Source organism: Heterodontus francisci, chromosome 8 (genome assembly GCF_036365525.1).
Source record: "Heterodontus francisci isolate sHetFra1 chromosome 8, sHetFra1.hap1, whole genome shotgun sequence".
Classification (NCBI taxonomy): domain Eukaryota; kingdom Metazoa; phylum Chordata; class Chondrichthyes; order Heterodontiformes; family Heterodontidae; genus Heterodontus; species Heterodontus francisci.
Genome location: NC_090378.1, coordinates 17,888,050 through 17,905,979, shown reverse-complemented (window position 1 = coordinate 17,905,979; position 17,930 = coordinate 17,888,050). Strand labels below are relative to the sequence as shown.

General features: G+C 43.3%; 1 protein-coding gene across 2 annotated transcripts in view; it reads left to right on the top strand.

Moving 5' to 3' along the window:
- Positions 1-17,930, top strand: part of selenof (selenoprotein F) — a 101,136-nt gene that overhangs the window by 51,635 nt on the left and 31,571 nt on the right. For both annotated transcript variants that reach the window (XM_068036712.1, XM_068036713.1), the window contains one exon: positions 962-1,011. In XM_068036712.1, the coding sequence (XP_067892813.1) occupies positions 962-1,011 (50 nt within the window). The remainder of the gene's footprint in view (positions 1-961; positions 1,012-17,930) is intronic.

Here is a 17,930-nt window from a genome sequence, read left to right as displayed (position 1 = left end):
TTGGCAGGAAAAAAGACAGAGGCGCAAGGGGAGAGCCAACTGTGCAACAGCCCCGACAAACAAATTTCTCTGCAGCACCTGTGGAAGAGCCTGTCACTCCAGAATTGGCCTTTATAGCCACTCCAGGCGCCGCTTCACAAACCACTGACCACCTCCAGGCGCGTATCCATTGTCTCTCGAGATAAGGAGGCCCAAAAGGTAAAACCTTGTAATTTAGTCATGCTTTCAAACTGCAGGGGTAAACCGATGGACTTCCAGCAAGCCCAACTTGTGGATTTTAATTAAATTTAACTGTCACTGCTAGACCAATATGTGCTGTAACTTAAATTGCCAGAGAATATTGACAAAACCCTATCCCCGCTTAGAGTGCTACTTCCCCAATACTTAGCTTTTGTGTTGTGACTCAACATGCTACTTGCTAGTGCAATGTAAGGAGCATTATGCCTTTGAATGTGAACACCTGTTAAAATGATGAGTGCTTCTAAATTTTAAGTATCCCCAACTGGAGCAAATGTCTATCTGGTTCACTTGTCTTCCCTGCTCGTTAATTTATTAACCTGCATGTGATTTGTGAGTACCAATTTGAAGTTAACTATTTTGCATTTTGCAAATGACCCAAACCATCCACACATTAATTAGATTGCCATAATTCACAAACCACTGACCACCTCCAGGCGCGTATCCATTGTCTCTCGAGATAAGGAGGCCCAAAAGAAAAGAATTGAATTATATTGCAACACTACTGCATTTTGTGCAGTAGAGAAAGAAAATGGCCCCAAATATTTAATATGGAATGAATTGTATTGTGCAGCTCCTGTTGTATGCTTTTGGGATAAGATAATTAAAAAAATTTGATTGTTCATTATAATGAACAAACTTGGGTTCTTTTTTTAAAAAAAGCATTTTGTAGACAAAGTTCACTGAACACTATACTGACTTCTTAAAATAAATTCTTTTCCAGCTTTTGTCAGAAGTGATAAGCCCAAGATGTTCAAGGGTCTGCAGATCAAGGTAACTTTTTTTTTTCTAAATTGAAATTGTGTCGATATGGCAGTCAATCCTTAAAGCATAGCTCACAATAATTGTCACAGGATACCACAACAGAATGTTCTGTTTTGACATTTATCAGCCATTAAGTCTGTCTCCAGCCAGTCTTTAATTCAAGTAGGATGAATGCACATCCATCTTCTTTAAACTCGGGGTCATGGTTTGGTTCCTGTAAAGAAGAGCCATTCATTTACACAGGACTTGTGTTAACTTTTTGGCTGATACATAATTAGCAAGTGAGGACTGGACTGGATAAACCTGATCAAAAAGGGGAATTGAGAGCTGCCAGGGAGTGTCATTGTGAACTCTCCTTCAATTTGATAATACTGTGTAACTACTATTCATGTGTTTTGATTCCTCACAATGAATTGTCTGTTACCAATGTTAATTCTTCACTTCTTGGCGATTGCAAATGTAAAAGTTTTTTGAGCAACTCGTGAATAAACACCTGTACTAAAGGGATATTTAATTTTCTATCATTGTTCTGTGGTGTCAGCTGCAAACCATTATTAAAATCTATTTAACCTAGTGCATTTGGAAACATTTATTCAAATGCCAAGTGTATACACTTGTATATTTTAACATGTGAAGAGGTCAGATAGGAGTATGTACAAAAGATATCTTTGTGATATCCAATTGCTACTACTTTGCAGAGTCTTCAAAAGGTCAAGAGCTTTGAACTGTGGTTCAGAATCATACAGCATGGAAGGAGGCCATTCGGTCTCTTTGAAAGAGCTCTCCAATCAGTCCACACCCCTGCTCTTTTGCACACCTCTATTAAATCTCCCCTTAACCTTCTCTGCTCTAAGGAGAGCAATCCTAGCTTCTCTAGTCCCTCCATATAAACAAAGTCCCTCTTCCCTGGTACCATTTCTGGTAAATCTCCTGCACCATCTCCAAGGTCTTGGCATCCTTTTTCTGAAGTTAGATTCCCAGAATTGGACACAGTACTCTAGTTGAGGCCTAGCCAGTGATTTATAAATTTGTTAACTCATAGGTCATTGTCTATTTCAAACTGTTAAAGGAGGGTAGCAAATATTCTGACACCATGGGGAGAATTTTCAGAATTAGAAGGTGGGCACGGAGGTGGGGAGGCAAACAAAATGGCAGGGGGCGCCATTCTCAACATTGCCACTTAAGGGCCTCTTCCTGCCTTCACCTGAATTTTGTAGAAGGCGGAGGGTAGGGCGATGCTGCCAGATCTTTTAAAAAGGCTGGCGGCCTAGCAGGATTCAGGCTTTCCCACCTTTGGGAGCAATCCAGGAACTCCCACCCCAGCGGCGATTTTTGCCCCCACCAACCCCGTCACCAGGGCCTGCCTAACTGGCCCCAGCAACCCTGGCCCCCCTCTTGCCTCTCCTGGGGTCGACTGCTGTCTTCCGCCCTGCAGGGCCTCCTACAATACTGGCAGTAGCCACCACTCATGGTGGTGCTGCCAGTACAGCAAAGTTGCTGGCCTTCCAATTGTCCGACAGCTCTGGAGGTGGGAGTTTGTCCCTTAAAGGGACGGCGTCCCCAATGGCGGGCAGTTAATTGGTTGCCCACAGTGAAATTCCAAGAGGAGTCCGATGGAGGGCAGAGGTGAGTTCTCCCGGCGCCTTCTGGCCTGTCGCCAGCATAAAATCCGGTCCCATGCCTAAAACATCAGATCATGCCCTGATTTTTAAAAAAAATCTACGTCTGTCATAGAGCCTTGATCAATAATCATCAATAGCCCAATCTCATTGTCTTCTGTGCAGGACTGGAAATTGCTGACCAAAATGCAGTATTTCAGATGTAACATGACGTGAGAGCTAGCTGTAAAGCTTCAGTATGACGGCCTCAGGCTTGTATTCTACTCATTTAGCATAGCAATGACTGACATAGTTGATATGTCTAACTCGTTTAGGCCTCCCCTAACTGGATCAATAATTGTATTGATCGGTATTGAATTTTAATTGCTGCTGTTCTAGCCACTTGAAAAATATTGACTTTGCTCTTCTATAATTACTCGGCAGTCCTGCAGATTATGGCACTTGAGGTGCATATTGAGACTTCTTTGAGTTGAGGGTTTCTGCCTCAACTACCCTTTAAGGCAGTGAGTTCCAGACACCCACCACCCTCTGGGTGAAAAAACATTTCCTCCTCTCCCCTCTAATCTTTCTGCCAATCATTTTAAATCTATGCCCCCTAGTCACTGACCTCTCTGCTAAGGTAAATAGGCCCTTCACCTCCACTCTATCCAGGCCCCTTGAAATTTTGTAAATTTCAATCAGATCTCCCCTCAGCCTTTGTTCCAAGGAGAACAACCCCAGTCTATCCAATCTTTCCTCATAGCTGCATTTTTCTAGTCCCAGCAACATCCTCGTAAATCTCCTCTGTACTCTCTCTAGTGCAATTATCTCCTTTCTGTAATGAGGTGACCAGAACTGCACACAGTACTCAAATTGTGGCCTTGTTTGACCTCCCCAAATGTATCCCCTCACATTCCTCCGGGTTGAATTCCATTTGCCGCTTTTCTGCCAATCTGACCAGACCATCAATGTCTTCCTGCAGCCTACAGCTATCCTCTTCGCTGTCTACCATATGGCCAATTTTTGTATCATCTGCAAATTTGGAATATATGGAATAGATTTCCAGATAAAGCAATGGAGGCAAAACTTGGGACCATTTAAGAAATAATTAGGCGTGGCAAGTGAAGACTTTAGTTTCTGGAAGAATGAATTAAAAATGGACTGAATGGCCTTCCCAATCCATAATTATCTCTTGATTTTATGATCTGCAATTTTTTCTTGTCTGGATATTTGAGTACTTTAAACCCTACCACATCCATCAAAGTCATTTGAGTCTATTAGTAGCATTTTCGTAATTGGTAGAAGCTGCTAGTGTCCTTTGTAGTGGATATATCCAGGAGTTGATCATTTTATTTGTAATAACTTATTTGTTCATCTTCTGTTTCAAACCCATTTGCATCCTTAAGGAACTTCAAATCTTTTTACCAACTCTCCTGCTGTTAAGTGAAAGTGTTTCTTACTATTTGGCTTTTACCATAGGATTAATCAGGGATAGTCAGCATAATTTGTTAAGAGAAGTAACAAGGAGGGTTGATGAGGGTAGTGCAGTGGATGTGGTCTACATAGATTTTAGTAAGACATTTGACAAGGTCCCACATGGCAGACTGGTCAGAAAAATAGGAGACCCATGCAGGCAGTGCAGGAGTCCCCCGAGTCTTGCTTGCTGATCGGTTTTCCATTTTGGGTATTGATGAGAGCGATGGTTCCTCAGGGGAGTACAGCCAGATCAAAGTCCATGGCACCACTGGTGGCTCAGCTGCACAGGATGGGAGGAAGAAAAGTGGAAGAGCAATAGTGATAGGGAATTCGATAGTCAGGGGATCAGGCAGGCATTTCTGCGGCAGTAAACTTGACTCCAGGATGTTATGTTGCCTCCCTGGTGCCTGGGTCAAGGATGTCACGGAGCAGCTGCAGGGCATCCTTCTGCGGGAGGGTGAACAGCCTGAGGTCATGGTCCACGTCGGTACCAGTGACATAGGTAGGAAGGGGTGGGGGGGGGGGGGGTTGAGGTCCTGAAAGCAGATTTTAAGGAATTGGGAAGGAAATTAAAAAGTAGGACCTCAAGAGCAGTAATCTCTCGATTACTCCCAGTGCCACGTGCTAGTGAGCAAAGGAATAGGAGGATTGATCAATTGAACACGTGGCTGGAGAATTGGTGTAGGTGGGAGGGCATCAGATTTCTGAGGCATTGGGACCGGTTCTGGAGCAGGTGGGACCTGTACAAGATAGACGGGCTACACCTTAACAGGACTGGAACAAATATCCTCACAGGGAGATTTGCTAGTGCTGTTGGGGAGGGTTTAAACTAGCTTGCCAGGGGATGGGAACCTGAGGGGTAGCTCAAATTGGAAGGAAGTAAATCTGGTAACAAGAGGTAGAAAAGTAGCAAGTGACATTATAAGGCAGGCGAAACAAAGGCAAGCATCAACTAGGTTTAGAATGCACAATAATGTTAAGGCAAAGTTAAGGGCACTCTAACTGAATGCACGCAGCATTCGCAACAAGGTAGATGATTTAAGGGCATAAATAGAGGTAAACTGGTATGATCCCATTGCCATTAAGGAAACATGGCTACAGGGTGACCAAGACTGGGAACTGAATATTCAAGGATATGGCCATTTAAGAAGGAGAGGAAGAAAGGAGAAGAAGGTGGTGTTGCGTTGATAATAAGGGATGGGATCAATATATTCGTAAGGGAGGATCGGAAAAACAATGTGGAATCTGTTTGGGTGGAGCTAAGAAACTGCAAGGGGTAGCAAACATTGGTATGAGTTGTTTATAGGCCACCAAACAGTAGTGGTAGTGTGGGGCATGGTATTAATCAGGAGATTAAAGAAGCATCGGTAATAGAGTAATTACGGGCGAATTAAATCTGCACATAGACTGGGTAAACCTAATGAGCACTAATGCTGTGGAGAACGAGTTTCTGGAATGTGTTAGGGATGGTTTTCTAGAGCAGTATGTTGAGGAACCGACCAGAGAACAGGCTATTTTAGACTAAAATAAAAGCAAAATACTGCGGATACTGGAAATCTGAAATTAAAAACAAATGCTGGAACCACTCAGCAGGTCTGGCAGCATCTGTGAAAAGAGAAGCAGAGTTAACATTTCGGGTCAGTGACCCTTCTTCGGAACTGACAAATATTAGAAAAGTCACAGGTTATAGCAAGTGAGGTGGGGGTGGGGCAAGAGATAACAAAGGAGAAGGTGTAGATTGGACAAGGCCACATAGCTGCCCAAAAGGTCATGGAGCAAAGGCAAACAATATGTTAATAGTGTGTTGAAAGACAAAGCATTAGTACAGATTAGGTGTTAACGGACTGAATATTGAACAGCAGCAAGTGCAAACCTGCAAAAAAAACAGTGGGTAAGCAAACTGAGCAAACTAAGATGAAATGAAATAAATGCAAAAAAAATTGTAAAAAATGTAAAGAAGAAAAAATAACTAAAAATGAAAGTAAACTGGGGGGCTGTCATGCTCTGAAATTATTGAACTCAATGTTCAGTCCGGCAGGCTGTAGTGTGCCTAATCGGTAGATGAGATGCTGTTCCTCGAGCTTGCGTTGATGTTCACTGGAACACTGCAACAATCCCAGGACAGAGATGTGAGCATGAGAGCAAGGGGGTGTGTTGAAATGGCAAGCAACCGGAAGCTCAGGGTCCTGCTTGCGGACTGCTTTAGACCTAGTTTTATGTAATGAGAAAAGGCAAACTAATAATCTTGTTGTAAAAGAACCTTAAGGGATGAGTGACCATAATAAGATAAAATTTTGCATTATGTTTGAAAATGAGGTTGTTCAACCTGAAGCCAGGATGTTAAATTTGAACAAAGGGAATTATTAAGTTATGAGGGACAAATTGGCTGAAATAGATTGGGAGAATACATTAAAAGGTATGACAGTACATAGACAATGGATAGGCTTCAAAGAATTATTATATAGTTTACAGCAACTGTACATTTCTTCAAGGCACAAAAACCCCAAAAGTAAAGACAAAGGAAGTTAAGAATTGTGTAAGAGTAAAAGAAAAGGCCTATAAAGTTGCCAGAAGTAGTGGTAAACCTGAGGATTGGGAGGATTTTAGAATATAGCAAAGGAGGACCAAGAAACTGATAAGGGGAGAATAGAATATGAATGTGAACTAGCAAAAAACATATAAACAGACTGTAAAAGCTTCTATAGGTACGTAATGTCATGCAGGCCCCCACCTGCCAAGAAGAGGGCATATTAATTTTGCCACATGGACATTAAATTTCAAATTGTTGGGAAGACGAGAAGATCTGTTACAAGGGGTTGCCGGGTCCCTGACTGGAAAGAAATTTTTGCATATTAACAGACGGTGCTTATAGACAAAGGAGCTATTCCCTGCTCCAATTCAATCCACAAACAGACATGGTCAGACCAGTTAGTCACATGACTAACTGGTGTTGCCGAGTTTTGAACTGAGAGTCTGCAGAAAGCTCTTTGCTCCTGGATTGAAAAGACCTCTCGTGGCTGGCATGGGAAATCATGTTTGACGAACCATAGCCTCTCCTGTCTGCTCCCATCTCTTTCTCACGGAACTCCAAAAACCGACTGAAATCACATGACCCCAAGAGAGAAAAGTCTCCTACAGTGAACAAGGTTTAAGAATAATACTGGGCCCCAACAAAAAGCAAGATCAACCTACAAAAGGACTCCACAGTGAGCTCAAAGAGCTTGTAACAACAACTCTTCAGATATTGACTCAAACCTTTCCACTTTAATTTTTCTTTTTTCTGTCTCTATTTGCATGTGTGTATCGCATACACATGCTAGTGTGGGCACGTTGTGTATCCGTAGGCATTAACCAAATTAGAGTTTAAGTCTAATAAAATTTCACCTGTCTTCTTTAACCCTAAGAGAGCCTGTTTGTGCTTGTTTCTTCACCTTATAATTGGAAAGCGGTGAAAAGGGATTCACCAAGGGGGAATTGAAAACACGTGTTAAAAATTAAACCCTTTTACAGTAAGACCAAGTGAAGGCTGAAAGGGAACCCTGGACCTCTTTCTCACCTGGATGTAAAAGTAAAAAGGTAACGTTTGTCTAAGATAAATGTGGGTCCATTACAGGCAGAGACAGGAGAATTTATAATGGGGAATAGAGAAATGGCAGAGAAGCTAAATGATTACTTTGTGCCTGTCTTCACTTAGGAAGCTACAAGAAATCTCCCAGAATTAGAGATCAAAGTGACCAGGGAGAATGAGGAATTGAAGGAAATTAGCATTGTTGAGAAGGTTGTATTGGAGAAAGTAATGGGGCTGAAGGTTGATAAGTCCCCAGGACCTGATATTCTACATCCCAGAGTGTTGAAAGAGGTAGTGAACGCATTGGTGATCATGTTCCAAAATTCTATAGATTCTGGAATGGTTCCTGCAGTTTGGAAGGGAGTAAATGTCACCCCACTATTTAAGGGAGGGCGAGAGAAAACTGGGAACTGCAGACCTGTTAGCCTTACATCAGTAGTAGGGAAAATGCTAGAATCTATTCTGAAGGATGTGATAAATGGACACTTGGATAATCTGATTGGTCATAGTCAACATGGATTTATGAATGGGAAATCATGTTTGACGAACCTGTTGGAGTTTTTTGAGGATGTTACTAACAGAATTGATAAAGGGGAGTCAGTGGACGTGGTATACTTGGATTTTTAGAAGGCTCCCCACCGCAGGTCGGTTAGCAAAATTAAAGCACATGGGATAGGAAGAAATATCCTGGCATGGATTAAGGATTGGTTAACAGGCGGAAAACAGAGTAGGAATAAACGGGTCATTCTCGCATTGTCAGGCTGTGGGGTAGTGGGGTACCGCAAGGATCAGTACTTGGACCCCAGCTGTTCACAATATATATCAATGATTTGGATGTGGGGACCAAATGTAATATTTTCAAGTTCGCAGATGTCTCAAAACTAGGTGGGAGTGGGTGTTGTGAGGAAGATGCAAAGTGGCTTCAAGGGGATTTGGACAGACTTAGTGATTGGGCAAGAATGTGGCAGATGGAATATAATGTGGAAAATGTGAGGTTATCCATTTTGGTAGGAGGAACAGATGTGCAGAGTATTTCTTTAATAGTAAGAGATTAGTAAGTGTAAATGTACAAAGGGACCTAGGTGTCCTTGTCAATAAATCACTGAAAGCAAGCATGCAGGTACAGCAAGCAATTATGAAGGCTAATTGCATGTTGGCCTTTATAGCAAGAGAATTTGAGTATAGGAGTAGTGAAGTTTTGCTTCAGTTGTATAGAAGCTTGGTTAGACTGCACCTGGAGGACTGTGCTGTTTTGGTCCCCTTACCTTTAGGAAGGATATTATTGCCATAGAGGGAGTGCAATGAAGGCTCACCAGACTTGTTCCTGGGATGGCAGGACTGTCCTATGAAGAGAGATTAGGGAAGTTAGGCTATATTTTCTAGAGTTTTGAAGAATGAGAGGTGATCTCATTGAAACCTACAAAATACTTAGGGATCGACAGGGTAGATGCAGGTAAGATGTTTCCCCTGGTTGGGGAGACTAGAACCAGGGGACACAAGTTCAAAATAAGGGGGAAGCCACTTAGGACAGAGATCAGGAGAAATTTCTTTCCTCAGAGGGTTGTGAATCTTTGGATTTCTCTATCCCAGAGGGCTGTGGAAGCTCAGTCATTGAGTATGTTTAAAGCAGAGATTGACAGATTTCAAAGTACCAATGACATAAAGGGATATGAGGATAGTGTGGGGAAAAAGGCATTTCAGTGGCTGATCAGCCATGATCGTATTGAATGGCGGAGTAGGCTCAATGGGCTGAATGGCCTACTCCTGCTCCTATGTTCCTAAAAGCCCATGGGATACAGGGGAATGTGGCGAGTTGGATCCAAAATTGGCTCAGTGATAGAAAACAAAGGGTAATGGTCGACGGATGTTTTTGCAAATGGAAAGCAGTTTCCAGTGGCATCCCACAGAGCTCAGTGTTGGGTCCTTTGCTGTTTGTGGTATATATTAATGATTTGGAGTTAAATGTGGGAGGCATGGTTGCACGTTTTTGGGAATTTGCAGATGACACAAAATTGGTTGTGTATTAGTGAAGAGGATAGCTGTAGACTCCAGATTGATATCAATGGTTTGGTTGAGTGGGCAGGAAAATGGTAAATGGCGTTTAGTCTGGAGAAGCATGCAGCAATGCATTTGGGGAGGGCAAACAAAGCAAGGGAATACACAATAGATGGGAGGATATTGAGAGGGATAGAGGAAGTGAGAGACCTTGGAGTGCATGTCCATGGGTCCCTGAAGGTGGCAGGACAGGAAGATAGAGTGGTGAAGAAGGCATATGGAATGCTTTCCTTTATTGGCTGAGTTATAGAATACAAAAGAAGGGATGTAATGCTACAACAGTATAAAATGCTGGTTAGGCCACAGCTGGAATATTGTGTACAGTTCTGGTCACTATTTTACAGGAAGGGCATAATTGCTCCGGAGAGAGTACAGAGGAGATTTACAAGAATGTTGCCAGCGCTGGAAAATTGGATCGGCTAAGATTGTTTTCCTTCGAAAAGAGGAGGCTGAGGGGTGACTTAATTGAGGTCTACAAAATTATGAGGGGCCTAAATAGAGTAGACAAGAAGGACCTGTTTCCCCTAGCGGATAGGTCAATTACCAAGAAGCATAGATTTAAGGTAATTGGTGGTAGGATTAGAGGGGACATGAGGAAAAACTTTTCACCCAGAGGGTGGTGGGTGTCTGGAATTCGCTGCCTGGATCGGTTGTGGAGGCAGAAACCCTCAACTCATTTAAAGGGTACCTGGACCTGCACCTGAAGTGATGCAACCTGCAGGGCTATGGACAAGGTGCTGGAAGGTGGTAGTAAAATGGGCGGCTAGTTTTTTTCAACCGATGCAGATGCAGTGAGTTGATTGGCCTTTTTCTGTGCTGTCACCTTTCTATGGTTCTATAGCCTTGCTTATTTCCAGCATTGTCTATTTTTCAGGCTGTTTTCCCTCAGCCTTCTTCCTACACACTTTGTTGACTTTTTACTTCGATTTCTCTAGATTGTCTCAATAATCCATTTGCTCTCAGTCTTTGGTATATAATTATTCTGTCTGTTGACTGAACTTTTTTTGTACTTGAAAGGTGCTATATAACTGCAAGTTACAGTTGCATTGATTTGTTTAAGCAGTTCATTCAGTACTTTTGACAATAGGCCTTTTAAAGTTATATGCGTGAGTGCTGATTTACAATATTTACTCCACATCTTGGCAATAAATTAAGGTAATTGGTAGAAGGATTAGAGGGGGCATCTTGGCCAATTTAATGATCTAGACAATAGTAACCATCATATTTAAATTAGACATGATCTGGAATAAACCAATATTGTAATTGTTGTCTAAGGAGGCCATTGCTTACCATTCCCAGTGTCCTATCTGGGTTGCTTCCTGAACACACTCAAGTTTTGCATGTTTCTGAGGTCACTGTAAGCATAATAGTTCCCTGTTGCCACAACACTACAAGTCCAGTCATCTTGCTAAAAAAATTCTCCTAGCATTTTTTTATATATGCATCTTGGGTTACCCTTATCCTTCACAGCATTCCTTTCCTTATCTGATCTTTCTGTTGTTGATTTCCTTTCCTTCTGGTTGTTTTATTTATTCGTATCCCTCACTTTACTCGATTAAATCTCTCCCATTGTCCTCTTTACTGCCTCTGCAGTGAAACCAAAACTATAAAGTCCATAATAGGAACAGAGAAATTGAAGGGTATTGATGCAGCTCCTTAACAGCAGGTTTGCATGCAGGAAATGCCATGAAAAGGGAAAATGGGATTCTTAATGAATTTTGACAAAATATAGTTTAGGCACTCCATTCTTCTTTTCTTTTCTTTTGGGCCTCCTTATCTCGAGAGACAATGGATACGCGCCTGGAGGTGGTCAGTGGTTTGTGAAGCAGCGCCTGGAGTGGCTATAAAGGCCAATTCTGGAGTGACAGGCTCTTCCACAGGTGCTGCAGAGAAATTTGTTTGTTGGGGCTGTTGCACAGTTGGCTCTCCCCTTGCGCCTCTGTCTTTTTTCCTGCCAACTACCAAGTCTCTTCGACTCGCCACAATTTAGCCCTGTCTTTATGGCTGCCTGCCAGCTCTGGCGAATGCTGGCAACTGACTCCCACGACTTGTGATCAATGTCACACGATTTCATGTCGCGTTTGCAGACGTCTTTATAACGGAGACATGGACGGCCGGTGGGTCTGATACCAGTGGCGAGCTCGCTGTACAATGTGTCTTTGGGGATCCTGCCATCTTCCATGCGGCTCACATGGCCAAGCCATCTCAAGCGCCGCTGACTCAGTAGTGTGTATAAGCTGGGGATGTTGGCCGCTTCAAGGACTTCTGTGTTGGAGATATAGTCCTGCCACCTGATGCCAAGTATTCTCCGAAGGCAGCGAAGATGGAATGAATTGAGACGTCGCTCTTGGCTGGCATACGTTGTCCAGGCCTCGCTGCCGTAGAGCAAGGTGCGGAGGACACAGGCCTGATACACTCGGACTTTTGTGTTCCGTGTCAGTGCGCCATTTTCCCACACTCTCTTGGCCAGTCTGAACATAGCAGTGGAAGCCTTACCCATGCGCTTGTTGATTTCTGCATCTAGAGACAGGTTACTGGTGATAGTTGAGCCTAGGTAGGTGAACTCTTGAACCACTTCCAGAGCGTGGTCGCCAATATTGATGGATGGAGCATTTCTGACATCCTGCCCCATGATGTTCGTTTTCTTGAGGCTGATGGTTAGGCCAAATTCATTGCAGGCAGACGCAAACCTGTCCATTATGGCACTCCATTATGGAAAGGATATTGAAGTCATACAAAAGGGTCGATATAAATGTGCTGGATGATGAGATTAAAAGGATATAGTCATGGGAGATTTCAAAAGTTCGAACTGTTCACTGGAAAAAAGCTTGAAGACTCGAAGGATACCAAGATCAGATATGGTAAATAATTGAAAGATTGTTACCAGTGAATCAGTAACAAGGGAGCATAAATTTATACTAAAAACTTCTATAAGCTATACAGTCAGAGCCATTACAACACAGAAGGGGTCATTCGGCCCATTGAGTCTATGCTGGCACTTCATAGAGCAATCCATTTCCCCGCTCTATCCCCATAGCCCTGCAAGTTTATTTTCTTCAATGCCCATCCAATTTCCTTTTGAAATTATTGATTGTCTCCACTTCCGCCACCGTCGTAGGCAACGAGTTGGGAGTCATTACACCTCGTTGCGTAAAAAATATTCTTCCTTACATTCCCCCCCTGCATCTCTTGCCCAAACCTTAAATCTGTATCCCTAAGTCCTTGTACAATCAGCTAACGGGAGCAGCTTTTCTTTGTCTGCCTTATCTAAACCTATCATAATCTTGTACAATTCTATCAAATTTTCCCTAAATCTCCTTTGCTCCAAGTGAGGAAACATTTTTTCACACAAAAGGCTAAATATGGATTGCATTACTGCAAGCAACTATGAAAGCTGAGTCAGTCATCGATGATGAGAGGTAATTCGATAAGTACTTGAAGAAACCTATTAAAGGATACTGGGGGAAAAAAACAGTGAAAATGGATTAGATAACCAGTTACCATATGAAGGCTGCACAGGCTTGGAAGGACTGCATGATCAGGAAATTGGTCGGATTATATAATTGCTAACCATGCAATAGAAAGATTTCCTTAAGCCAGTGTGAAGTTGAGAGGCATGGGCTGTGATTTTACAGGCCAGCGGTGGCCCCGTCCACTGGCTGGAAAATCAGGCAGCCCCACAGGTTCTGGAGCCCTGATCGAATTTTAAGTGCACCGGCAATTAACTACCTGGCGTTTGGGTTCCAGTCCCTTTCAGGGACTTGATCCTGCCGCCAAGAGCTGCTGGCCAATCGGAGGTTGGCAGCTGTTCATCGCAGCAGTGCTACCGGGAATGGTGGCCACTGCTTGGACAACAAGCAGGCCAGACAAACACTCTGGAACCTGTGTAAGTGGTTGCGCTGCGAGTCAAGCAGCCCCAGCAAGATTGTGGGGGTGGGGGGCTGGGGTAGGGTGGTTGCTGAGAGCAATGAGGGGTATTTCCGTGGGGGAGGGCCTCCGTGGGCCACAGGTGGCCCAATCAAGAGGCCCTCCCACCGAGCCCATAAGGAGGTCGCCAGAATTTACCTCGAGGTCACAGCATGTTAGAGGCCCCCCCGCTGCTGGTAAAATACTAGTGGCAGTGGCAAGAGGCCTTTAATTGACCATTTAAGGGTCTCAAGTGACCTCTGGGCAGAAGGGCTGTACATCACCTTCCGCTGGTAAAATGTCAGCAGCGGCAGGAATGTGGCAGCCATGCCAACCCCATGCTCCCACCAGATTTTTGGCCCTTCTGCTTGTCTTTCTGCTCCCTGAAGCCCTGTAAAATTCTGGCCCTAGTGTGAGGTGGTCTTATGCAAAAGAGGCAGTGGTAGCAAGAAGGGGACTTGGTATCATGATGGGCTAATTTCTTCCCACAGCCCATTTCATGAGGATTAGGCAGTTGGTGGCGATCAACTTTGGTACTTTTTTTTTTATTCTGTCAGGGATGCGAGTGTCCCTGACAAGTCCAGCATTTATTGCCCATCCCTAATTGCCCTTGAGAAGGTGGTGGTGAGCCGTCTGCTTGAACCGCTGCAGTCCATCTGCTGTAGGTGCACCCACGGTGCTGTTAGGAAGGGCGTTCCAGGTTTTTGATCGAGCAACAGTGAAGGAACGGTGATATAGTTCCAAGTCAGAATGACATGTGGCTTGGAGGGGAACGTATGGGTGGTGATGGTCTCGTGCATCTACTGCCCTTGTCCTTCTGGGTGGTAGTCGGAGTTGGGAAGGTGCTGTCAAAGGAGACTTGGCGATTTGCTGCAATGCATCTTGTAGATGGTACACACTGCTGCCACTATGCACTAGTGGCGGCGGGAGTGAATGTTTAAGGTGGTGGATGGGGTTGTATATTGTAGTACGCCAAAGTTTGGATATTGCAGGCTGTCTTGCATGGGGTTTTTTTGGGCCGCATTAAGGGTGGATGTCTGTCATGTAACTGAGTGCAGAAACTAGGTGGTGCAGTGTGTTAGCTGCTGGCCTTTCTCCTCTCAGACCTGGAATTGAATCAAACCAGGATACTGGGATGAAATTCTTTTGTGTGGCTGTGAAGGTCTTGTTTGAGTGATCTTTCTCCAGTTTCCAATAGGCATTGCATGTAACATAACTGTCCCTAATTGGCGATTTCACTCTGAGGCCACTAGATAGCTGTTATGGTAAATAGTGCTGTTGGGGTAGTCTTGAGATTGGGGATGAAGCAGAGAGAAAATTTTACTTTGCATCTGTATGTGACCTAATGCTGACACAGAACACATAAAATAATCAGACTTCCATCCTTCAACATGAGCCTCTCGTCTTGTTAAGCACAAAGAAAATTATCAACAAAAAAAACTTGAGAAAATTCAAACTTGGGACAGTAGTCAGCCTGGTGCCATTTGTTAAAAACTAAGACCACCTCATCTAATTTCCATGGAGTGGAAAATACCTTTGCATTGCAGCCTTCTTGAGCCAACTAGAAAACAGATCTGCATCTTGCTGTCCACGTGTTTCATTTCAGTTCGGTGTCAGGCTGTTTACCGAGTCCATTTGTCAATCTTCGATTCTTTTCTAGTTATCCTCCTGTAGATGCACTTGCAAGATCATATCGGTCTAATCTTCCCTCCACATTGCTTTCTGGATTGATTGAAGCCATAAGCATATATCACAGATGGTGGTGGTTTCTTTTGGAGATGGTCTGTATTTACAGATTTAAGCACAACTTTTATATGTTCAGTACTAGATGTTTTTTTGCCCCCCACTTCCGTCATCAAAACTGTTTACAGTGTCTGTTCCTTTATCCATGCGTCTCATGAGAAGCTTGAGCAGTGAGAGCCAACATATATCCTTCGGAAGTGGAGTGGGAAGAGCTTTGGTTATGTGGCCTTTTAGGCAGTTATCAGATATCCTGAAACAATTTGCCTCAGGTTCGCTTCATGCTTACTTGAATTAGTGTTATGTATGAGCCTTGCAGGGTTTCTTAGCGAGCTGTTTACGATTTGCACTCCATGATGTTGCTCGTCCAAGTCAGCTGCCATAGACCAGGCTGAATTTCCCATGAGCTAAATAAATTGAAACTTTACACACAAAATCTGAATCAGCATACCTAAGATAAATGTTAAACCCATGCGTTATCACACATTATACATAGGCTTTCCACTATGTTCCCATATCAATTAAGTGAGCACTATTCCTATCAGTCATGAAAGATATTTCCATTACCGACTAAGTTAATTCAGTCATTTGTAGAAGCAGCAGTAAGATTGAGTTGTTGAAGTCCGTCCAAATGACATCGCTGCTTTGAATCAGATTACAAAGCTTTACTTAAAGTTGTCCTCATTCCAAAATGTATGAAATATCTCAAAATTCTTTTTTTTAAATATATATATTCATTCATGGGATGTGGGCGATGCTGGCCAGGCCAGCATTTATTGCCCATCCCTAATTGCCCTTGAGAAGGTGGTGGTGAGCTGTTGGGGATGGGCAATAAAAAGTATTTCACGCTGATATGTTGGAAAACACTGCCCCAATATGCAAACAGCAAGGTTGCACAAGCAGCAAAGAGATAAATGTCCAGATAATCTGTGTGAATGATATTAGTTGAAGGATAAATATTGGCTACGACATCAGGGCAACTTTCCTCTTCGACCAGTGGGATCTTTTGTGCCCACCTGAGAGGGAAGCCAGGACCTCAGTTTAACATGTTATCTGAAAGTCAGCACCTCCCTCTGTATGGCACTGAATGGCAGTCAGGATTATCTGCTCCATTCTCTGGGTTGGGTCTTGAATCCATGATTCTGGCACAGGGGAGAGTATTGCCACTTTGCCACAGTTGACACTGAAGCAAAAATTCAACAAAGGCACAATATTATATACATTTTTTGCTTGAATTGAGACACTGTAATATCGTGTCTTTCACAATTATGTAAAGATGTCAATCAAAACTAGAGTCAGTTATAATGTTTATACTGTGAAACAAGGGAATTCTGATTAAAGAAATGCTCACCACCTTGCATCGCTTCTCTTGGCTGAGGAATGCCTCCCAGAATCTGGACCTCAGCCATTGCCTGCTGGTTTGTCTCATCTAGTTTATTCTAGAGCCCTTGTGCCTATCCTGTGGCAGAGAGGAGAGCAATTGATCAACTCCATGTGTGAAAAATAAGTGCTCCTTCTGACTGGAGTAGGCAAACTACTTTTGAAGTACATTTGGCAGCAGCAGGATGAAACGGTTGTTGGCTTTGGGTTCACTTCGGGTTTGCTTCGGAATCCTCGGGTCAGGGCTGTACAGATATGTCAAGCTGAAATATAAGCACAATCTATTCCTACTTCTTGTATTTCATTGTCAAAGGGCACAGAAGGAGACCATTCAGCTTAGAGTTCATGTCGGCTCTCTGTAGAGCATTCTAGTCAGTTCCATTCCCTTGCTCTATCTCCATTGCCCTGCAAGATTATTTCCCTCAAGTGCCCATCCACTTCCACCACCCTCTTAGGCAGTGAGTAAGCGGTCATTACTCCTTGCTGCGTTTAAAAGAAAATGTTCATCCTCACATCTCTGTTGTATCTCTTGCCCAAAAACTTCAATCTGTGTCCCCAAGTCCTTGTATCATCAACTAATGGGAACAGTTTTTCTTTGTCTACCTTATTTAAACCTGTCATAATCTTGTACCCATCTATCAAATCTCCCGTCAACCTCCTTTTCACTCCAAGGAGAATAGCCTCAGCTTCTCCAAACTAACCTGGTAGCTAAAATCCATCATCCCTGGAACAATTCCAGTAAATCTCTGCACCCTGTCAAAGACCTTCACATCCTTCCTAAAGTGTAGTGACCAGAACTGGATGCAATACTCTAGTTGTGGCCTAACCAGAGCTTTATAAATGTTCAGCATAACTTCCCTGCTTTTGTGCTCAATACCTCTATTTATGAAGCCCAAGATCCCATAAGCTTTACTAATTACTCTCTCAGGATGTCCTGCCACCTTCAGAGATCGATGCACATGAACCCCCAGATCCCATGTCCCTCCAGACTCTCCAGAACTGTGCCATTAAGTCGATATTGCCTCCTCTTATCCCTTCTGCCAAAACGACCCCAGTCTGGATGTTAATCTCTCTCTCCTTTCTTTCTCTCTCTCTCTCTTTCTCTCTCTCTCTCTCTCTCTCTCTTTCTTTCTTTCTCTCTCTCTTTCTCTCTCTTTCTTTCTTTCTCTCTCTCTCTTTCTTTCTTTCTTTCTCTCTCTCTTTCA